We start from the raw sequence: 22110 nt of genomic DNA, 5'->3' as shown, positions 1-22110 counted from the left end.
CCTCCGATGTCAACAACTACAGACCAGTATCCCTTCTTTCTTTTCTCTCCAAAACTCTTGAACGTGCCGTCCTTGGCCAGCTCTCCTGCTATCTCTCTCAGAATGACCTTCTTGATCCAAATCAGTCAGGTTTCAAGACTAGTCATTCAACTGAGACTGCTCTTCTCTGTGTCACGGAGGCGCTCCGCACTGCTAAAGCTAACTCTCTCTCCTCTGCTCTCATCCTTCTAGACCTATCGGCTGCCTTTGATACTGTGAACCATCAGATCCTCCTCTCCACCCTCTCCGAGCTGGGCATCTCCGGCGCGGCCCACGCTTGGATTGCGTCCTACCTGACAGGTCGCTCCTACCAGGTGGCGTGGCGAGAATCTGTCTCCGCACCACGTGCTCTCACCACTGGTGTCCCCCAGGGCTCTGTTCTAGGCCCTCTCCTATTCTCGCTATACACCAAGTCACTTGGCTCTGTCATATCCTCACATGGTCTCTCCTATCATTGCTATGCAGACGACACACAATTAATCTTCTCCTTTCCCCCCTCTGATAACCAGGTGGTGAATCGCATCTCTGCATGTCTGGCAGACATATCAGTGTGGATGACGGATCACCACCTCAAGCTGAACCTCGGCAAGACGGAGCTGCTCTTCCTCCCGGGGAAGGACTGCCCGTTCCATGATCTCGCCATCACGGTTGACAACTCCATTGTGTCCTCCTCCCAGAGTGCTAAGAACCTTGGCGTGATCCTGGACAACACCCTGTCGTTCTCAACTAACATCAAGGCGGTGACCCGTTCCTGTAGGTTCATGCTCTACAACATTCGCAGAGTACGACCCTGCCTCACGCAGGAAGCGGCGCAGGTCCTAATCCAGGCACTTGTCATCTCCCGTCTGGATTACTGCAACTCGCTGTTGGCTGGGCTCCCTGCCTGTGCCATTAAACCCCTACAACTTATCCAGAACGCCGCAGCCCGTCTGGTGTTCAACTTTCCCAAGTTCTCTCACGTCACCCCGCTCCTCCGCTCTCTCCACTGGCTTCCAGTTGAAGCTCGCATCCGCTACAAGACCATGGTGCTTGCCTACGGAGCTGTGAGGGGAACGGCACCTCCGTACCTTCAGGCTCTGATCAGGCCCTACACCCAAACAAGGGCACTGCGTTCATCCACCTCTGGCCTGCTCGCCTCCCTACCTCTGAGGAAGTACAGTTCCCGCTCAGCCCAGTCAAAACTGTTCGCTGCTCTGGCACCCCAATGGTGGAACAAACTCCCTCACGACGCCAGGTCAGCGGAGTCAATCACCACCTTCCGGAGACACCTGAAACCCCACCTCTTTAAGGAATACCTAGGATAGGATAAAGTAATCCTTCTAACTCCCCCCCCTTAAAAGAGTTAGATGCACTATTGTAAAGTGGTTGTTCCACTGGATATCATAAGGTGAATGCACCAATTTGTAAGCCGCTCTGGATAAGAGCGTCTGCTAAATGACTTAAATGTAAATGTAATTCAAGGCAAAAATAGCAATAACGTATAAACCACCAAAATATATAATTTTTTTCACTAACCTTCTCAGAATTCTTCAGATGACAGTCCTATAACATCATATTACACAATGCATATAGAGTTTGTTCGAAAATGTGCATTTTTAGCGCCACAAATCGTGGTTATACAATGAGAAAAGTAGCAAAGCTGCCCAGAAAATGTCAGGAGAAATCTTTGAAGAGGCACCTACTCTAATCAGTAACAATTCCAAAACTTGACTAAAAAATACAGGTTGGACAGCAATCGAAAGACAAATTAGTTCTTAATGCAATAGCTGGGTTACATTTTTAAAATTAACGTTACTGCGCAATACAGCGTGTGCTAAAGCGAGACCGCACCATAATTCATGGCAGAATTATTATTTGACATTTGTCAACATAAGTACGAATTAACAGCATAAAGACTGCTTACTATTAGCTGAGCTTCCATCAGAATCTTGGGCAAGGTGTCCTTTCTCCAGAACAATCGTCTTTGGGTTGAAAGATGTCCTCTTCTCCTGTCGAAATAGCAGCTAACGATAGCCACCCACTGGAGACGTGTCCAACTCGTGAAAGCGCATGACAAAGAAATCCCAGAAAATCGCAATAAACTGCTATAAACTGCTATAAGTCGGTTTAAATTAACTACCTTATGATGTCTTTAACACCTATAATGAATAAAAACATGACCGGAGATATAGAACTACTAAAACGAAAGCGTTTGCAGGACGCCATTGTGATGTCTTCTTGCGCCAGGCGCACCGTTGAAAAGGACGGTACTTCCGTTCCACGGTCTTATATAAGGTCCCAGATTGCGCAATCCACTCCATTCAAATTCTCCCCGCTTACTGACATCTAGAGGAAGACGCATGCAGTGCATGTAGCCCGATGGCTTACATGGGGACTTATAAACTGACCTCAGAACAGGGACCTCGATTTCTGAAATCTCACTCCCTGACAGGAAATGTGCTACAGAATGAGTTCTGTTTCACTCAGAGAAATAATTCAAACGGTTTTAGAAACTAGAGAGTGTTTTCTATCCAATAGTAGTAATAATATGCATATTGTACGAGCAAGAATTGAGTACGAGGCAGTTTAATTTGTGAACGATATTTTACAAAGTTGAAACAGCACCCCCTATTATGACAAGATCAAAATAAAAAAAAATATTATTTGAATATGTTGGTAACCTGTTGTTTAAAAGTGATAATGCCCTCAAAGCCGGTATTTGGAGGATATATTGGCAAGGTTTGCCAACCCTCGACTTTGTCTCGGTGCCAACACCCGTGCCAATATACAGTGACAAGAAAAAATGTGTGAATCCTTTGGAAATACCTGGATTTCTGTATAAATTGGCCATAAAATTTGATCTGATCTTCATCTAGGTCACAACAATAGACAAACAGTCCACTTAAACAAATAACACAGAAAGAAAATTATATATTTTTATGTTTTTATTAAACACACAGTGTAAACATTCACAGGGCAGGGTGGAAAAAGTATGTGAACCCTTGGATTTAATAACTGGTTGACCCACCTTGGGCAGCAATAACCTCAACCAAACGTTTTCTGTAGTTGCGGATCAGACCTGCACAACGGTCAGGAGGAATTTTGGACCATTCCTCTTTACAAAACTGTCTCAGTTCAGCAATATTACTTCTCGAGGTCATGCCACAGCATCTCAAATCGGGTTGAGGTCAGGACTGAATGGGCCACTCCAGAAGGTGTATTTTCTTCTGTTGAAGCCATTTTGTTGTTGATTTACTTGTCTTTTGGGTCGTTGTCCTGTTGCGTCACCCAACTTCTGTTGAGCTTCAATTGGCCGACAGATAGCCTAACATTCTCCTGCAAAATGTCATGATAAACTTGGGAATTCATTTTTCCATTGATGATAGCAAGCTGTCCAGGCCCTGAGGCAGCCCCAAACCTTGATGCTCCCTCCACCATACTTTACAGTTGGGATGATGTTTTGATGTTGGTGTGCTGTGCCTTTTTTCTGTGCTGTGGAACATCCAGGTACACTTTTGCAAACTTCAGAAATGCAGAAATATTTTTTGGGACAGCAGTGGCTTCTTCCGTGGTGTCCTCCCAGTAACAGCATTCTTGTTTCGTGTTTATCGTGTCATAGACTCGTCAGCAGAGATGTTAGCATGTTCTACAGATTTCTGTAAATCTTTACTTGACACTCTAGGATTCTTCTTAACCGCATTGAGCATTCAACACTGTGCTCTAGCAGTCATCTTTGCAGGACGGCCACTCATAGGGAGAGTAGCAACAGTGCTGAACTTTCTGCATTTATAGACAATTTGTCTTACCGTGGACTGATGAACATCAAGGCTTTTAGAAATACTTTTGTTACCCTTTCCAGCTTTAAGTCGACCATTCCTAATCTTAGGTCTTCTGAGATCTCTTTTGTTTGAGGCATGGTTCACATCAAGCAATGCTTCTTGTGAATAGCAAAATCACATTTTGTGAGTGTTTTTTATCCTGTTATGGCTGCAGCCCGACACCGGTACACTTATGACAACATCCAGCTCAGGTGCAGGGCGCGAAATTCAAAATCTCTTTTTTTTATATTTAACTTTCACACATTAAGCACACTGTCTATTGTTGTGACGTAGATGAAGACCAGATCAAATTTGATGACCAATTTATACAGAAATCCTGGTATTTCCAAAGGGTTCACATACTTTTTCTTGCCACTGTATCCTCTAAACACCGTCTCCTTGGGCATTTTCACTTAAACATGCTATACATAACGTCAGAGCTCTGGCTCTGCACTTCGCAGCGCTGTATGGGTTTTGACTGACAGCCATATTTTCAGATTTCATTATCAACAAATGCAGCAAAAAGAATAGTAAATGTAAAATTCACATTAAATCAACAGTGTTATGTTTGGATTCAGTCTTGTGTCAAGTAAACTTGTCCTTCGGTCTAATAATTTTCCCATAATGCTGAAACTGTTCGCTTTCAATTGCTACCATGGCTCCTCATATGCTTTTCATATTTATTCAGTAAGAAACATTTCAATTTAGCCTTATCCATATAGGCCAATTCACACAAGTGTTAAGGGTTAACCTAAGCAGACCTCTTGCTTAGCATTTTAGGGAGTCCCTTGTCATGTTAATCGCATGCTGTAGCGACGGTTACCCTACTAGCCATCAGCCAAACACATTGTTCATGCGCACAGACCAATTGTTTTGTCTCGAATAACAGAAAGTACAGCACAGTCTTCAAAACATGTTTCAAGAACTTCAAACCCACAAAGAAAGTAAAGATGACCTTCACGTACCATCACAATGTAGATATTATTTGAACCATTAGAGTGGTAATAGAAAACACCATGTAGTGTGTCTGTGCTTTCCACTGATTAATGGTCTATCATTCACATCTGACAACTTGTCGTAAAATAAAATTGGTTTAATCTATTCACTCTCACTATAAGCATACATTCAACACAGTATAAATGCCCACTACGGGGGCTATAATGTAATAGAGGTCAGTTGACCATCGGTCAGAACATTCTAGTTTGTATGACCTCATGTTATAACTCGCCAGCACAGGCAATGACTTGATAAAGACTGATTTGGTTGGTCAGTTTTTTTATAATCCATATCTCACATTTTATATTGTCTTGCATTAAAAAAATGACACTAGATTGTTTGAAAACTAAAACAATTTTTTGGCATTGACCAAGACCACCAACACTGAATTGTGGGAAATAAGTAATTACGTTAAGTACAACTAACTATACTAGTAACCCAGAATTTTTTCTAAAATCTAATAACACTGGAGTAAGAGCATGATAAAAGGCCAACATTTTCATACTTTGGATAGATGGTTCCGATGTTATTTGAGAAAAGATTGTAAGCTTTACATTAGAGGGTTCTGAGACACCTGAGTGCAGAGTGATCTGTTCAGAGAGGATTGTGGCACTGAGAGAGTTAGAAGGGAAGAGACATAGTCAGGGAGAAAGAGAGAGCGCGAGAGACAGAGAGAGACCTGAGAAACATGGCCTCCGATTCTGAGGGAGAGAGAGGACTATCAGAGGAAGGGTAGAGAGAAAGATTTAGAGAAGATAGAGAAGACTGATTGAGAAAGAGAGAGGAACCACCTTGAGATATGGCTGTCATTTAGTAGTCCATAGTATGGCCCCTGTGTGTAAAGTGCATGTCCTGGAGGAAGTCAATTCTGTCTCGTCTTTTTTACACTTCTGGTGTGGGTCTCAGCTCTGGGCTGTGTGGGTCTCTGAGAAATGGGCTGTGCGGGTCTCTGAGAAATGGGCTGTGCGGGTCTCTGAGACATGGGGGGTTACGAAAGTTCAATAGTCCTCCACCCAACCGTTCTCCTGGATAAAAGAGTCGATGACTTCCTTCATGGCCAGGTTGGGGATCAGCTGGTCCTGGGTCAGAGGACTCCGGGTGACTGGGTCAAAATGGCCAACTCTCTACAGAAGATGGAGGAAAACTTTTATGATTGTTTGAGATATTGGTGTTGCTGTGAGATGGTAGCTTTCATTATGATTTTAATCATGATTTACATTGGACAGTATTACCTCTGTGGATGAGTGGTTGATAGTCTAGCAACTGCCTGTGTATATAAAGGTATATGAATGGATGGTAATTTAGCAGTAATTGATTGGTAGTGTGGAATAGAACATAGAATGTAGGTGAGAGGATAAAACAGTTTGTCTTTGAACGGGCGACGGTTTACCTATACTCCTGTTGAGTAGAGCTCTATGTGTATGACTATGAAAGGATGGTATACTGTACCTGTAGGTGCTCCTCAATGTCTTTGCGGTCGTAGGTGATCCCACTGGGGGTATTGCAGGGCTCCCTCATCAACTGAAAGCTCATCTTTCCACACAGGTAGTCAGAGATCTCCCGCTTCTGTGGGGTTCAGATAAACGTATGTAAATCTAAATACTTCCCCCTAGACACCATCTCAGATCTGGGTCATATTCATTAGGTACCAAACTGAAGAAAACTGACTGAAACGGGGACGGACTACCTGAACTTGTCCAATACGGAACTAGTGACAGGGGCGGGGACGGGGGGGAAATCGATAGCTCGATATAGCAATATTATTTTTGGACGATATTAAAAATGTAAAATATATTTTGCTAGGTAGCATTAGGTAGCGCTAGTCATCTGTACCTGTGCCAAAACTCTGGTATTTTTCATCCTATAGCTTGTTCTCCATCTTCTTTTTAAATAATGAGCCAACATGTTTTCAGCACTTATTTCCATAACTGATCAAAACTACATTTCTCATGCTCTCATCTCTCTGCAGTAGGCATATAGTGAGCAATATGTTTGGAACATCAAATCTCAATATCGAATCATAATAGGGTAAATACATTTGAATTCAATCACTTTGACAGCATCCCTTTTCATTTAATAAAAAAACTTTTCATATTTTAATTTCCATGGAATAAAGGTTCAGAAAGTGACTTCTTGGGCCTAAATGCCAAAACATGCAGAAAATAGAGGTGCTCAAAGTTTTTGCACCCATTTTGCATACTCCACCATACCATGAAACATCCATGTATTTAACACTGGAAAATATAAACGTTTGATATCATTTAAAAGCTTACAAACATGGTTGACAAACTAATTGATACATTTATTGAAAACATTTATTGTGAATAACCTTCAACATCAATTATCAAAAAAATTGTAAATTCCAGATTTTGTCTATAGTCGTATAGTTTAAACCCTATTTTACATCTGAGGTTTTTGTGTCAACTTCGACCACCATCTCTTGAATGTTTTGGCATTCAAATCCAAAAAGTCACTGTGAGAACAATGGGAAAAACATTAGGAACACCTGTTCTTTCCATTACATAACTGACCAGGTGAAAGCTATGATCCCTTATTGATATTACCTGTTAAATTCACTTCAATCAGTGTAGATGAAAGGGAGGAGACTCGTTAACCTGTCTGTTCAACGCTGGTCCGACCAATCTGATTCCACGCTTCAAGACTGCTTCGACCACGTGGATTGGAAGATGTTCCGCATTGCGTCCAACAACAATATTGACGAATACGCTGATTCGGTGAGCGAGTTCATTAGAAAGTGCATTGACGATGTCGTACCCACAGCAACGATTAAAACATTCCCAAACCAGAAACCGTGGATTGATGGCAGCATTCGCGTGAAACTGAAAGCGCGAACCACTGCTTTTAACCAGGGCAAGGTGACCAGAAACATGACCGAATACAAACAGTGTAGCTATTCTCTCCGCAAGGCAATCAAACAAGCTAAGTCCCAGTATAGAGACAAAGTAGAGTCGCAATTCAACAGCTCAGACACAAGAGGTATGTGGCAGGGTCTACAGTCAATCACAGATTACAAAAAGAAAACCAGCCCCGTCGCGAACCAGGATGTCTTGCTTCCAGACAGGCCAAATAACTTTTTTGCTCGCTTTGAGGACAATACAGTGCCACTGACACGGCCCGCTTCCAAAACCTGCGGGCTCTCCTTCACTGCAGCCGAGGTGAGTAAAACATTTAAACGTGTTAACCCTCGCAAGGCTGCAGGCCCAGACGGCATTCCCAGCCGCATCCTCAGAGCATGCGCAGACCAGCTGGCTGGTGTGTTTAAGGACATATTCAATCAATCCTTATCCCAGTCTGCTGTTCCCACATGCTTCAAGAGGGCCACCATTGTTCCTGTTCCCAAGAAAGCTAAGGCAACTGAGCTAAATGACTACCACCCCGTAGCACTCACTTCCGTCATCATGAAGTGCTTTGAGAGACTAGTCAAGGACCATATCACCTCCACCCTACCTGACACCCTAGACCCACTCCAATTTGCTTACCGACCCAATAGGTCCACAGACGACGCAATCGCAACCACACTGCACACTGCCCTAACCCATCTGGACAAGAGGAATACTTATGTGAGAATGCTGTTCATCGACTACAGCTCAGCATTTAACTTCTTATGGCTGCAAGGGGCAGTATTGAGTAGCCTGATAAAATGTGTCCATTTCAAACGGCCTCGTACTCAATTCTTGCTCGTACAATATGCATATTATTATTACTATTGGATAGAAAACACTCTCTAGTTTCTAAAACCGTTTGAATTATTTCTCTGAGTGAAACAGAACTCATTCTCTCATTCTGCAGCACTTTTCCTGACCAGGAAGTGGAACGTCTGAAATCGATGCTCTGTTCTTCTTCATGCCTATACATGGGCACAAGACCTATTAGTATACATACACGTCATACACCTTCCTCTGGGTGTCAAGAAGGCTGTGAGAGAAGAAATGAGGTGATTATCTCAATCTGGGATGGAATAAATCCTCTTGGAATGATGTGTACCCCAGTTCCGGTACTCTGAAGAACGCGATTTGGACAGTGGGGTTGCCTTTTGTTTTGCTGACGTTATAGGCGACTATTATTTCCGGCTTTGATTTTATTTGATACATGTCACCATATCATCGTAAAGTATGTTTTTTCAATATAGTTTCATCAGATTATTGAAAATTTTTTGGGAGTTTTGCCGTGTTCCGTTCTCTTCCGTTTGTTTACATGGAGAGATCCGTGCAACCCGGCTAGCGCGCTTGCTAAATGGAGAGAGAAAGTTGCCATTCTGAATCCAAACAACGACTCATCTGGATAAAGGACACCTTGTTCAACATTCTGATGAAAGATCAGCAAAAGTAAGACCCAATTTATGATGTTATTTCATATATCTGTCGTAGTCGCCGGCGCCCAAGTGTTTCTGGCTATTGTGCTAAGCTAATATAAAGCAACATTTTGTTTTCGCTGTAAAACACTTAATAAATCGGAAATATTGTCTGGCATCACAAGATGCCTGTCTTTCATTTGCTGTACACTATGTATTTTTCAGAAATGTTTTATGATGAGTAATTAGGTATTTGACGTTGGTGTCTGTAAATATTATGGCTGCTTTCGGTGCAATTTCCGAATGTAGCTGCAATGTAAACTATGATTTATACCTGAAATATGCATATTTTTCGAAAAAAAACATATGTTATACAATAAATATGTTATCAGACTGTCATCTGATGAGGTTGTTTCTTGGTTAGTGGCTATTTATATCTTTATTTGGCCGAATTTGTGATAGCTACTGATGGAGTCAAAAACTGATGGAGTAATAAAAGTGGAGTCTTTTGCTAACGTGGTTAGCTAATAGATTTACATATTTTGTCTACCCTGTAAAACATTTAAAAAATCGGACATGTTGGCTGGATTCACGAGATGTGTACCTTTCATATGCTGTATTGGACTTGTTAATGTGTGAAAGTTAAATATTTAAATAAAATATCTTTTGAATTTCGCGCCCTGCACTTGAAGTGGCTGTTGTCATAAGTGTACCGACGTCGGGCTTGCACGCCAAACAGGTTAACACCATAGTACCCTCCAAACTCGTCATCAAGCTCGAGACCCTGGGTCTCGACCTCGCCCTGTGCAACTGGGTCCTGGACTTCCTGACGGGCCGCCCCCAGGTGGTGAGGGTAGGTAACAACATCTCCACCCCGCTGATCCTCAACACCGGGGCCCCACAAGGGTGCGTTCTGAACCCTCTCCTGTACTCCCTGTTCACCCACGACTGAGTGGCCATGCACGCCTCCAACTCAATCATCAAGTTTGCGGACGACACTACAGTGGTAGGCTTGATTACCAACAACGACGAGACGGCCTACAGGGAGGAGGTGAGGGCCCTCGGAGTGTGGTGTCAGGAAAATAACCTCACACTCAACGTCAACAAAACAAAGGAGATGATTGTGGACTTCAGGAAACAGCAGAGGGAGCACCCCCCTATCCACATCGACGGGTCAGTAGTGGAGAAGGTGGAAAGTTTTAAGTTCCTCGGTGTACACATCACGTACAAACTGAATTGGTCCACCCACACAGACAGCGTCGTGAAGAAGGCGCAGCAGCGCCTCTTCAACCTCAGGAGGCTGAAGAAATTCGGCTTGTCACCAAAAGCACTCACAAACTTCTACAGATGCACAATCGAGAGCATCCTGTCGGGCTGTATCACCGCCTGGTACGGCAACTGCTCCGCCCACAACCGTAAGGCTCTCCAGAGGGTAGTGAGGTCTGCACAACGCATCACCGGGGGCAAACTACCTGCCCTCCAGGACACCTACACCACCCGATGTCACAGGAAGGCCATAAAGATCATCAAGGACAACAACCACCCAAGCCACTGCCTGTTCACCCCGCTATCATCCAGAAGGCGAGGTCAGTACAGGTGCATCAAAGCAGGGACCGAGAGACTGAAAAACAGCTTCTATCTCAAGGCCATCAGACTGTTAAACAGAACCACTAACATTTAGTGGCCGCTGCCAACATACTGACTCAACTCCAGCCACTTTAATAATGGGAATTGATGGGAATTATGTAAAAATGTACCACTAGCCACTTTAAACATGCCACTTAATATAATGTTTACATACCCTACATTACTCATCTCATATGTATATGTATATACTGTACTCTATATCATCTACTGCATCTTCCCATCTTTATGTAATACATGTATCACTAGCCACCTTAAACTATGCCACTTTATGTTTACATACCCTACATTACCCATCTCATATGTATATACTGTACTCTATACCATCTACTGCATCTTGCCTATGCCGTTCTGTACCATTACTCATTCATATATCTTTATGTACATATTCTTTATCCCTTTACACTTGTGTGTATAGGGTAGTAGTTGTGGAATTGTTAGGTTAGATAACTTGTTGGTTATTACTGCATTGTCGGAACTAGAAGCACAAGCATTTCGCTACACTCGCATTAACATCTGCTAACCATGTGTATGTGACAAATATAATTTGATTTGATTTGATTTGGATAGGGGGCAGCATTTTCACTTTTGAATGAAATGCGTGCCCAGAGAAAACTGCCTGCTACTCTGTCCCAGAAGCTAATATATGCATATTATTAGTAGTATTGGATAGAAAACACTCTGAAGTTTCTAAAACTGTTTGAATGATGTCTGTGAGTATAACAACTCATATGGCAGGCGAAAACCTGAGAAAAACCCAACCAGGAAGTGGGAAATCTGAGGTTTGTCCATTTTTAAAGCTTGGCCTACCGAATACACAGTGTCTATAGGGTCAAGTTGCACTTCCTAAGGCTTCCAGTAGATGTCAACCGTCTTTAGAAACTTGTTTCAGGCTTCTGCTATAAAGGAGGGTGGAATGGGAGCTGAATGAGTCAGTAGTCTGGCAGAGTCTCTCAGGCTCGTGACACGCGGACCCGACATAGATTAGCTCTCGTTCCAGTGCTTTTCTACAGACAATGGAATTTTCCGGTTGGAACATTATTGAAGTGTTATGTTAAAAACATCCTAAAGATTGATTCCATACATCGTTTGACATGTTTCTACGACCTGTAACGGAACTTTTTGAGTTTTTGTCTGGACGTAGTGCCTCATGAAGATGGATTACTGGGCTGAACACGCTAACAACAAGTGGCTATTTGGACATAAATAATGGACTTTGTGGAACTAATCAGTCATTTATTATCGAACTGGGATTCCTGGGAGTGCATTCTGATGAAGATCATCAAAGGTACGTGAATATTTATAATGTTATTTCTAACTTCTGTTGACTCCAACATGGTGGATATTTCTTTGGCTGGATTGGGCTCTGAGCGCCGTACTCAGATTATGCTTTTTCCGTAATTATTTTTTTAAATCTGACACAGCGGTTGCAATAACGAGAAGTCTATCTTTAATTCTTTGAATAACACTTGTATATTTTATCAATGTTTATTATGAATATTTCTGGGATTTGATGTGGCTATCTGCAAAATCACTGCATGTTTTGGAATCAAAACATTACTGCACGTAACGTGCCAATGTAAACTGAGATTTTTGGATATAAATATGCACATTATCGAACAAAACATACATGTATTGTGTAACATAATGTCCTATGAGTGTCATCTGATGAAGATCAAAGGTGAGTTATTAATTTTATCTATATTTCTGCTTTTTGTAACTCCTGTCTTTGGCTGGAAAATGGCTGTGTTCTTTTGACTTGGCTCTGAACTAACATAACCATATGTTGTGCTTTCGCTGTAAAGCCTTTTTGAAATCGGACACGATGGGGAGATTAACAAGAAGTTTATCTTTCAATTGCTGTATTGGACTTGTTAATGTGTGAAAGTTACATATTTCAACAACAAACAAAAAAATCCCGCGCTGCATTTTCAAGGGAATGTTGTCGAGGGGTTTTGCTAGCAGAACGCCTGCGCTAGAAAGGTTAAAGAAGGATTTTAAGCCTTAAGACAATTGAGACATGGATTGTGTGTGCGCCATTCAGAAGATGAATGGGCAAATCAAAAGATTTAACTCCCTTTGGACAGGGTATGGTAGTAGGTGGCAGGCACACCGGTTTGAGGGCGTCAGAAATAGTAACACTGCTGGGGTTCACATGCTCAACAGTTTCCCATGTGTATCAAGAATAGTCCACCACCCAAAGGACATCCAGGCAACTTGACACAACTGTGGGACGCTTGAAGCGCTTGACACATTTTAGCGCTCATGCCCTGAGAAAGGTATTTATTTAACCTTTATCTTCTTATGGCTGCAGGGGCAGTATTGAGTAACTTGGATAAAGGTGCCCATTTCAAACGGCCTCGTACTCAATTCTTGCTCGTCCAATATGCATATTATTATTAATATTGGATAGAAAACACTCTCTAGTTTCTAAAACCGTTTGAATTATATCTGTGAGTAAAACACAACTCATTTTGCAGCAAACTTCCTGACAGGAAGTGGAAAATCTGAAATCGATGCTCTGTTCTAGGGCCTGCCTATAAATGTGCTTGATATTTATTAGTATACATGCACTTCATACGCCTTCCACTAGATGTCAACAGGCAGTGAGAGAAGAAATGGAGTGTATAACATGATCTGAGGTCGAATAAAAGCTCTTGGCATGACGTGACCCCAATTTCCTGTTTTCTGGAACGTGCGAAAAGTGACCTGGTATTGCCTTCTGTAAAGCTGTCGTTATAGACGACTAATATCTCCGGCTTTGATTTTATTTGATACATGTGACAATATCATCGTAAAGTATGTTTTTTCAATATAGTTCTATTAGATTATTGACATTTTTTCGGGACGTTAGGCATGTTGCTTTGTCTGCGTATGTTCAGGAAGGAGAGCTTCGCGCCACTTTGCTAGCTTTCTGTGCTAATTGACTGGAGAAGAGGACATTCTACATCCAAACAACGATTGTTCTGGACAAAGGACCCCTTGTACAACATTCTGATGGAAGATCATCAAAAGTAGGACCCATTTTATGATGGTATTTCATATATCTGTCGAACATGTGAACTAGTAGTTTGCGCCCAGATTTTGGGCACACTCTCGCCATAACGTAAACTGCATGTCGTAATGAAGTTATTTTTAGAATTCTAACACGGCGATTGCATTAAGAACTAGTGTATCTATCATTTCCTATACAACATGTATTTTTTAGTAATGTTTATGAATAGTTATTTGGTCAGAATATGTGAGTGTCAGAAAAATATCCGGACGTTGTGGGGAAAAGTAGCCACGTTAGCACAATGTATAACCACTGATTTCAGCTCTAAATATGCACATTTTTGAACAAAACATAAGTGTATGTATAACCTGATCTTATAGGACTGTCATCTGATGAAGCTTATCAAGGTTAGTCAAAAATCATATATCTTTTGCTGGTCTGTTACGATAGCTAACTTTTGCTGCTGGTAAATGGCTTGTGTTTCTGGCTATTGTGGTAAGCTAATATAATGCTATATTGTGTTTTCGCTGTAAAACACTTAAGAAATCGGAAATATTGGCTGGAATCACAAGATGCCTGTCTTTCATTTGCTGTACACCATGTATTTTTCAGAAATGTTTTATGATGAGTATTTAGGTATTTGACGTTGGTGTCTGTAATTACTCTGGCTGCTTCGGTGCTACTTCTGACGGTAGCTGCAATGTAAAACTGATTTATAGCTCAAATATTTTTCGAACAAAACATAGATTTATTGAATAACATGTTATAAGACTGTCATCTGATGGAGTTGTTTCTTGGTTAGTTTGGTTGGTTCTTGGTTAGTTAGGTTGGTTTTGTGCATGCTACCTGTGCTGTGAAAAATGTCTGTCCTTTTTTGTATTTGGTGGTGAGCTAACATAAATATATGTGGTGTTTTCGCTGTAAAACATTTTAAAAATCGGACATGTTGGCTCGATTCACAAGATGTTTATCTTTCATATGCTGTATTGGACTTGTTAACTTCTTATGGCTGCAAGGGGCAGTATTGAGTAGCCAGTTAAATCAAGTCCAAGACACCAGATGAAAGGTACACATCTTGTGAATCAAGCCAACATGTCCGATTTTTAAAATGTTTTACAGGGAAGACACAATATGTAAATCTATTAGTTAACCACGTTAGCAAAAGACACCATTTTTCATTACTCCACCAGTTATTTACTCCATCAGTAGCTATCACAAATTCGACCAAATAAAGATATAAATAGCCACTAACCAAGAAACAAATTCATCAGATGACAGTCTGATAACATATTTATTGTATAGCATATGTTTTGTTAGAAAAATGTGCATATTTCAGGTATAAATCATAGTTTACATTGCAGCTACAGTCAGAAATTGCACCGAAAGCAGACAGAAAAATTACAGACACCAACGCCAAATAACTAAATACTCATCATAAAACATTTCTGAAAAATACATAGTGTACAGCAATTGAAAGACAGGCATCTTGTGATTCCAGACAATATTTCCGATTTATCAAGTGTTTTACAGCGAAAACAAAATGTAGCGTTATATTAGCTTAGCACAATAGCCAGAAACACTTGGGCGCCGGCGACTACGGCAGATATATGAAATAACATCATAAAATGGGTCTTACTTTTGCTGATCTTTCATCAGAATGTTGGACAAGGTGTCCTTTGTCCAGAACAGTCGTTGTTTGGATTCAGAACGGACACTTTCCCTCTTCATTTAGCAAGCGCGCTAGCCGGGTGCCACGACACTCTCCATGTCAACAAACGGAAGAGAACGGAACACGCAAAACTCCCGAAAAAAGTTCAATAATCTGATGAAACCATATTGAAAAAACATACTTTACGATGATATGGTGACATGTATCAAATAAAATCAAAGCCGGAGATTGTAGTCGCCTCATTTCTTCTCTCACAGCCTCTTGACAACCAGAGGAAGGTGTATGGCGTGTATGTATACTAATAGGTCTTGTGCCCATGTATAGGCATGAAGAAGAACAGAGCATCGATTTCAGACGTTCCACTTCCTGGTCAGGAAAAGTGCTGCAGAATGAGTTCTGTTTCACTCAGAGAAATAATTCAAACGGTTTTAGAAACTAGAGAGTGTTTTCTATCCAATAGTAATAATAATATGCATATTGTACGAGCAAGAATTGAGTACGAGGCCGTTTGAAATGGGCACCTTTTATCCAGGCTACTCAATACTGCCCCTGCAGCCCAAACAGGTTAATGCGTTTGAGCCAATCAGTTGTGTTGTGACAAGGTAGGGGTGCTATACAGAAGATTGCCCTATTTGGTAAAATATCAAGTCCATATTATAGCAAGAACAGCTCAAATAAGCAAAGAGAAAACGACAGTCAATCATTACTTTAAAAAAATTCGTATGGATCGGTGTCCCATCTACGGGATAGTTGTTGCCCAATATGCATAATGTGACTAAAACGCTGTTTTAAACCAAAAAAACAATTTGGTACATATAAGTTTCTTATATGGGCAGAAAGCTTAAATTCTTGTTAATCTAACTGCATTGTACAATTTACAGTAGCTACTACAGCGAAAAAATACCATGCTATTGTTTGGGTGCACAACAACAAAACACTTTTATCACAGCGACAGGTTTGATACATTCACATCTGAAGGTAAATCATTTACTTACATTCTGAAATCTTGCTCTGATTTGTCATCCTAAGGGTCCCAGAGATAAAATGTAGTGTAGTTATGTTTGATAAAATCCTTTTTCATATCCTAAAGGTCCATATAGTATGCACAAACATACATTTTGGCTGCCCTGTGTGGCTCAGTTGGTAGAGCATGGCGCTTGCAACGCCAGGGTTGTGGGTTCGATTCCCACGGGGGGCCAGTACAAAAAAAAAAGTATGAATGTATGTACTTGTAAGTTGCTCTGGATAAGAGCAACTGCTAAATGACTTAAATGTTAATAAATAATTTTCTTAAATAATAATTGTTGCACACACTTCACCACAGTGTTCTTCTTACTCTATATAATATATGTTTATAGATGTGTTGTTTATTTGATGTATTACTAAAATAACGGTTCAATAAAATAAACTTGAGTTCTTACTGATTGGGGAAAAAATCTTCAATAGTGGTAAAGACTGACTTCAAAGAGACCACATTCAAGTCCTCCATCCCCCCACTCAGTTTGACTGCTGCTCTCTCTGGCTCCACAACAAACCCCTGCCCGGCCATCTAGAGGTGTGAATACCAAGCCGGTCTACAATTAGAGTTTGGTTGGAAAATTTTATTCATGCTTTTTTATGCAGGGCGCTGTCCTCAGATAATCGCATTGTATGCTTTTGCCGTAAAGCCTTTTTGAAATTTGACAAAGCGACTGGATTAAGAAGAAGTTAATCTGTAAACCGATGTATAACACTTGTATTTTATATGAATGTTTATTATGACTATTTCTGTATTTTGAAATTGCAATTTCACCGGATGTTGTCGAGGTGGGTCGCTAGCGGAACGCCTGCACCAGAAAGGTTAAGAGGGAAGATCAGTCAATCCGGAACATTTCAATAACTTTTAACGTTTCTAGAAAAGAAGAAAAGTCACAAAAACCATCAAGCACTACGATGAAATTGGCTCTCATGAGGACCGCCACAGGCAAAGAAGACACAGATTTACCTCTGCTGCAGTTCATTCGAGTTAACTACACCTCAGATTGCAGCAGATTGCAAGTGCTCAGCATGTGGGAACTCCTTCAAAACTGTTGGAAAAGCTAGTTGAGAGAATGCCAAGAGTGTGCAAGGCTGTCATCAAGGCAAAGGGTGGCTACTTTGAAGAATCTATAATATATGTTGATTTGTTTAACACTTTTTTGGCTACTACATGACTCTGTGTGTTATTTCATAGTTCTGATGTCTTCACTATTATTCTAGAATTTAGAAAATACAAAAAATAAAATAAAAACCCTTGAATGAGTAGGCTTGTTCAAACTTTTGTACTGGTACTGTATGTATGGAAGGTTTCACTCAAATCAAAAGGGTTGCTGTCAAAAATTAGGAATTCAAATGGATTTACTCAATACACATAGAATGTTGAGAATCCCAATACATATCGTATCGGCATTTAAGAATCGTGATGTCGTGAGGCCCCTGGCAATTCCCAGCCCAATAACAATGACTAACAAGACAGTGTCTTGCTAACTGATGACAATTACATGCACTAAATCAATAACTATGTATAGGCCCCAAATAATCATTCATAATAAGCCTCGACAGGCAACTTAAGGTGGTGGATGCCATAGAAACTGGACTGGAAATAGGAGATGGAGTGGCTAGTCTATTTTGGTGATGATAACACTGGCACCTCTAAGTGTCAAAGTAATGTGGCGGGACAGATCCAGCTGATCACAGAAACAGTGGGTACAGACTATATACAAGTTTCTCAAAAATAAATTGTGATATTTTAAGAATAAGATGGAAAATGTATTGTTATTTAAGTAATGCAAAGAGCTCGGGTTTGTGCTATATCTAACGATATTGAAAAATCTGTAACATCCAGTGAAAATGACCATTAGGGGCAGCAGGTAGCCTAGTGGTTAGAGCGTTGGACTAGTAACCGAAAAGTTGCAAGATTGAATTCCCGAGCTGATAAGGTAAAAATTTGTCGTTCTGCCCCTGAACAAGGCAGTTAACCCACTGTCTTAGGCAGTCATTGAAAATAAGAATTTGTTCTTAAATGACTTGCCTAGTTAAATAAAGGTAAAATAAAATAAAAATTAGTCTGGATTGAAAGTTGAAAAGTGCAACAGTAATGGCATCTTTTTGTAGACACTAACTCTGCCATGGCTCGTTGGCCAAAGGCCATAGGGAAAATGTTTTTACGTAGGGTTTTTGTATAAAAAGCTGAAAATAAGGTCTGTGGTAAACACAAGCATAGGAGATCTTATATGTTTGTTCTATGAGATAATCTTCAACTTTCGTCACTACCGTTCAAAAGTTTGGGGTCACTTAGATATGTCCTTGTTTTTGAAACAAAACTAAATTTCTTGTCCATTAAAATAACATAAAATTGATCAGAAACACAGTGTAGACATTGTTAATGTTGTAAATGACTATTGTAGCTGGAAACGGCAAATTCTTTTATGGAATATCTACATAGGCATACATTATCAGCAACCATCACTCCTGTGTTCCAATGGCACGTTGTGTTAGCCTTTTAAAATAACCTTGGATTAGTTAATTGATCATTAGAAAACCCCTTTGCTATTATGTTAGCACAGCTGAAAAGTGTGTGCTGATTAAAGAAGCAATAAAACTGGCCTTCTTTAGACTAATTGAGTTTCCGGAGCATCAGCATTTGTGGGTTAGATTAAAGGCTCAAAATGGCCAGAAACAAAGAACATTCTTCTGAAACTAGTCAGTATATTCTTGTTCTGAGAAATGAAGGCTATTCCATGCGAGAAATTGCCAAGAAACTGAAGATCTGGTACAACCCGGTGTACTACTCCCTTCACAGAACAGCGCAAACTGTCTCTAACCAGAATAGAAAGAGTGGGAGGCCCCAGTGCACAACTGAGCAAGAGGACAAGTACATTAGAGAGTATAGTTTGAGAAACATATGCCTCACAAGTCTCAACTGGCAGCTTCATTAAATAGTACCCGCAAAACACCAGTCTCAACGTCAATAGAGAAGAGGCGACTCCGGGATGCTGGCCTTCTATGCAGAGTTCCTCTGTCCAGTGTGTGTTCTTTGCCCATCTTATCTTTAAATTTTAATTGGCCAGTCTGAGATATGGCTCTCTCTTTGCAACTCTGCCTAGAAGTCCAGCATCCCGGACACCAGACAAGCTTCAAAGCTTAAATGCAAGTAAAACTAAATGCATGCTCTTCAACCAATCGCTGCCGGCACCTGCCCGCCAGTCCAGCATCACTACTCTGTATGGTTCTGACTTAGAATATGTGGACAATTACAAATACCTAGGTGTCTGGTTAGACTGTAAACTCTCCTTCCAGACTCACATTAAACATCTCCAATCCAAAATTAAATCTAGAATCGGCTTCCTATTTCGCAACAAAGCATCCTTCACTTATGCTGCCAAACATACCCTCGTAAAACTGACTATATTCTACCGACCCTTGACTTTGGCGATGCCATTTAGAAAATAGCCTCTGACACTCTACTCAGCAAATTGGATGCAGTCTATCACAGTGCCATCCGTTTTGTCACCAAAGCCCCATATACTACCCACCACTGCGACCTGTATGCTCTCGTTGGCTGGCCCTTGCTTCATATTCGTCGCCAAACCCACTGGCTCCAGGTCATCTATAAGTCTTTGCTAGGTAAAGCCCCGCCTTATCTCAGCTCACTGGTCACCATAGCAGCACCCACCCGTAGCACGCGCTCCAGTAGGTATATTTCACTGGTCACCCCAAAGCCAATTCCTACTTCGGCCACCTTTCCTTACAGTTCTCTGCTGCAAATGACTGGAAGAAATTGCAAAAATCACTGAAGCTGGAGACTCATATTTCCCTCACTAACTTTAAGAATCAGCTGTCAGAGCTGCTCACAGATTATTGCACCTGTGCATAGCCCATCTGTAAATATCCCATCCAACTACCTCATCCCCATGTTATTTATTTTTTTGCTTCTTTGCACCCCAGTATTTCTACTTGCACATCTATCACTCCAGTGTTAAATTGCTATTGTAATTACTTCACCACTACTGCCTTATTTATTGCCTTACCTCCCTAATCTTACCTAATTTGCACACACTGTATATATATTTTTTCTATTGTGTTATTGACTGTACGTTTGTTTATTCCATGTGTAACTCTGTTGATGTTTGTGTCGCACTGCTTTGCTTAATCTTGGCCAGGTCGCCATTATAAATGAGAATTTGTTCTCAACTGGCCTACCTGGTTAAATAAAGGTGAAACAAATATTTATTTATACATTTTTTAATTGTGAGGTCGGGCAATGAAATTGGGCGATTAGGCCTGGCTCGCAGTCGGCATTCCAATTCATCCCAAAGGTTTTCAATGGGGTTGAAGTTAGGGCTCTGTGCAGGCCAGTCAAGTTCTTCCACACCGATCTTGACCAACCATTTCTGTATGGACCTCGCTTTGTGCATGGGGACATTGTCACGTTGAACCAGGAAATGGTCTTCCCCAAACGGTTGCCACAAAGTTGAAAACACAGAATCGTCTAGAATGTCATCGTATGCTGTAGCATTAATATTTCCCTTCATTGGAACAAAGGGACCTAGCCCGACCCATGAAAAACAGCCCCAGACCATTATTATTCCTCAAAACTTTACAGTTGGCGCTATGCATTGGGGCAGGCAGCATTCTCCTGGCATCTGCCAAACTTAGATTCGTTCGTTGGACTGCCAGATGGTGAAACATGATTAATCACTCCAGAGAACACGTTTCCACTGCTCCAGAGTCCAACAGCGGCGAGCTTTACACCACTCCAGCCGACGCTTAGCATTGCGCATGATGATCTTAGGTTTATGTGCGGCTGCTCGGCAATCGAAATCCATTTCATGAAGCTCCCGGCTAACTGTTCTTGTGCTGACGTTGCTTCCGGAGGCAGAGTGTTGCAACTGAGGACAGACGATTTCTACGTGCTTCAGCACTAGGCGCTCCCGTTCTGCGAGCTTCTGTGGGCTATCACCTTGCGGCTGAGCCATTCGTGCGCCTCGAAGTTTCCACTTAACAATAACACTTACAGTTGACCTGGGCAGAAATTCGACGCACTGACATGTCGGAAAAGTCGCATCCTATGACGGTGCCACGTTGAAAGTCACTGAGCTCTTCAGTATGGGCCATTCTCCTGCCAATGTTTGTTTATGGAGAATGCATGGCTGTCTGCTCAGTTTTTATACATGTCGCACCGTCGATGTGGACGCGCTCATCCCCCTCCCTTTCCTGTAGTCCACAATCAGCTACTCGGTCTTGCTGACATTGAGGAAAAGGTTGTTGCTCCAGCACCACACTGACAGGTCACTAACCTTCTCCCTGTAGACTGACTCATCCTCACCTTTGAGCAGGCCGACCGCCATCATGTCGTCAGTGTATTTGATAATGGTGTTGAAGTCGTGGGTGAACAGGAGGGGACTAAACACACTGTGTTAAGGGTCAGCCTCAGAGAGCTCCCTCTCTATCTCCCCCTCCCTGAGACCTAGGACCATGCCTCAGGACCTACCTGGCCTGATAACTCCTTGCTGCACCAGTCCACCTGCTCGTGCTGCTGCTCCAGTTTCAACTGTTCTGCCTGCGGCTATGGAACCCTGACCTGTTCACCGGAAGTACTACCTTGTACCGGACCTGATGTTTTCGACTCGCTCTACCG

General features: G+C 41.6%; 1 protein-coding gene across 1 annotated transcript; it reads right to left on the bottom strand.

Moving 5' to 3' along the window:
* Nucleotides 1–2889: 2889 nt before the first annotated feature.
* LOC129861405 (E3 ubiquitin-protein ligase CHIP-like) lies at nucleotides 2890–21820 on the bottom strand. Its single transcript, XM_055932802.1, has 3 exons — nucleotides 21770–21820; nucleotides 6282–6398; nucleotides 2890–5956 (listed from the first exon to the last, which is right to left on the bottom strand). The coding sequence occupies exons 1-3, from the start codon at nucleotides 21818–21820 to the stop codon at nucleotides 5831–5833; spliced, it is 294 nt and encodes a 97-aa protein (XP_055788777.1). The 3' UTR covers nucleotides 2890–5830.
* Between the last annotated feature and the right edge of the window lie 290 nt (nucleotides 21821–22110).

This window comes from Salvelinus fontinalis, chromosome 8, assembly GCF_029448725.1.
Source record: "Salvelinus fontinalis isolate EN_2023a chromosome 8, ASM2944872v1, whole genome shotgun sequence".
NCBI classification, from domain to species: Eukaryota; Metazoa; Chordata; class Actinopteri; order Salmoniformes; family Salmonidae; genus Salvelinus; species Salvelinus fontinalis.
The sequence above is the reverse complement of the archived record's forward strand: the minus strand, read 5'-3'. Positions and strand labels throughout refer to the sequence as shown.

Coding starts and splice junctions, on each gene's coding strand:
- LOC129861405 (XM_055932802.1), bottom strand. CDS start 21,820: ATGGCGGTCGGCCTGCTCAAAGGTGAGGATGAGTCAGTCTACAGGGAG. Junction 6,399..21,769: donor AGTCAGTCTACAGGGAGAAG/GTTAGTGACCTG, acceptor TGAACCCCACAG/AAGCGGGAGATCTCTGACTA. Junction 5,957..6,281: donor ACATTGAGGAGCACCTACAG/GTACAGTATACC, acceptor CATCTTCTGTAG/AGAGTTGGCCATTTTGACCC.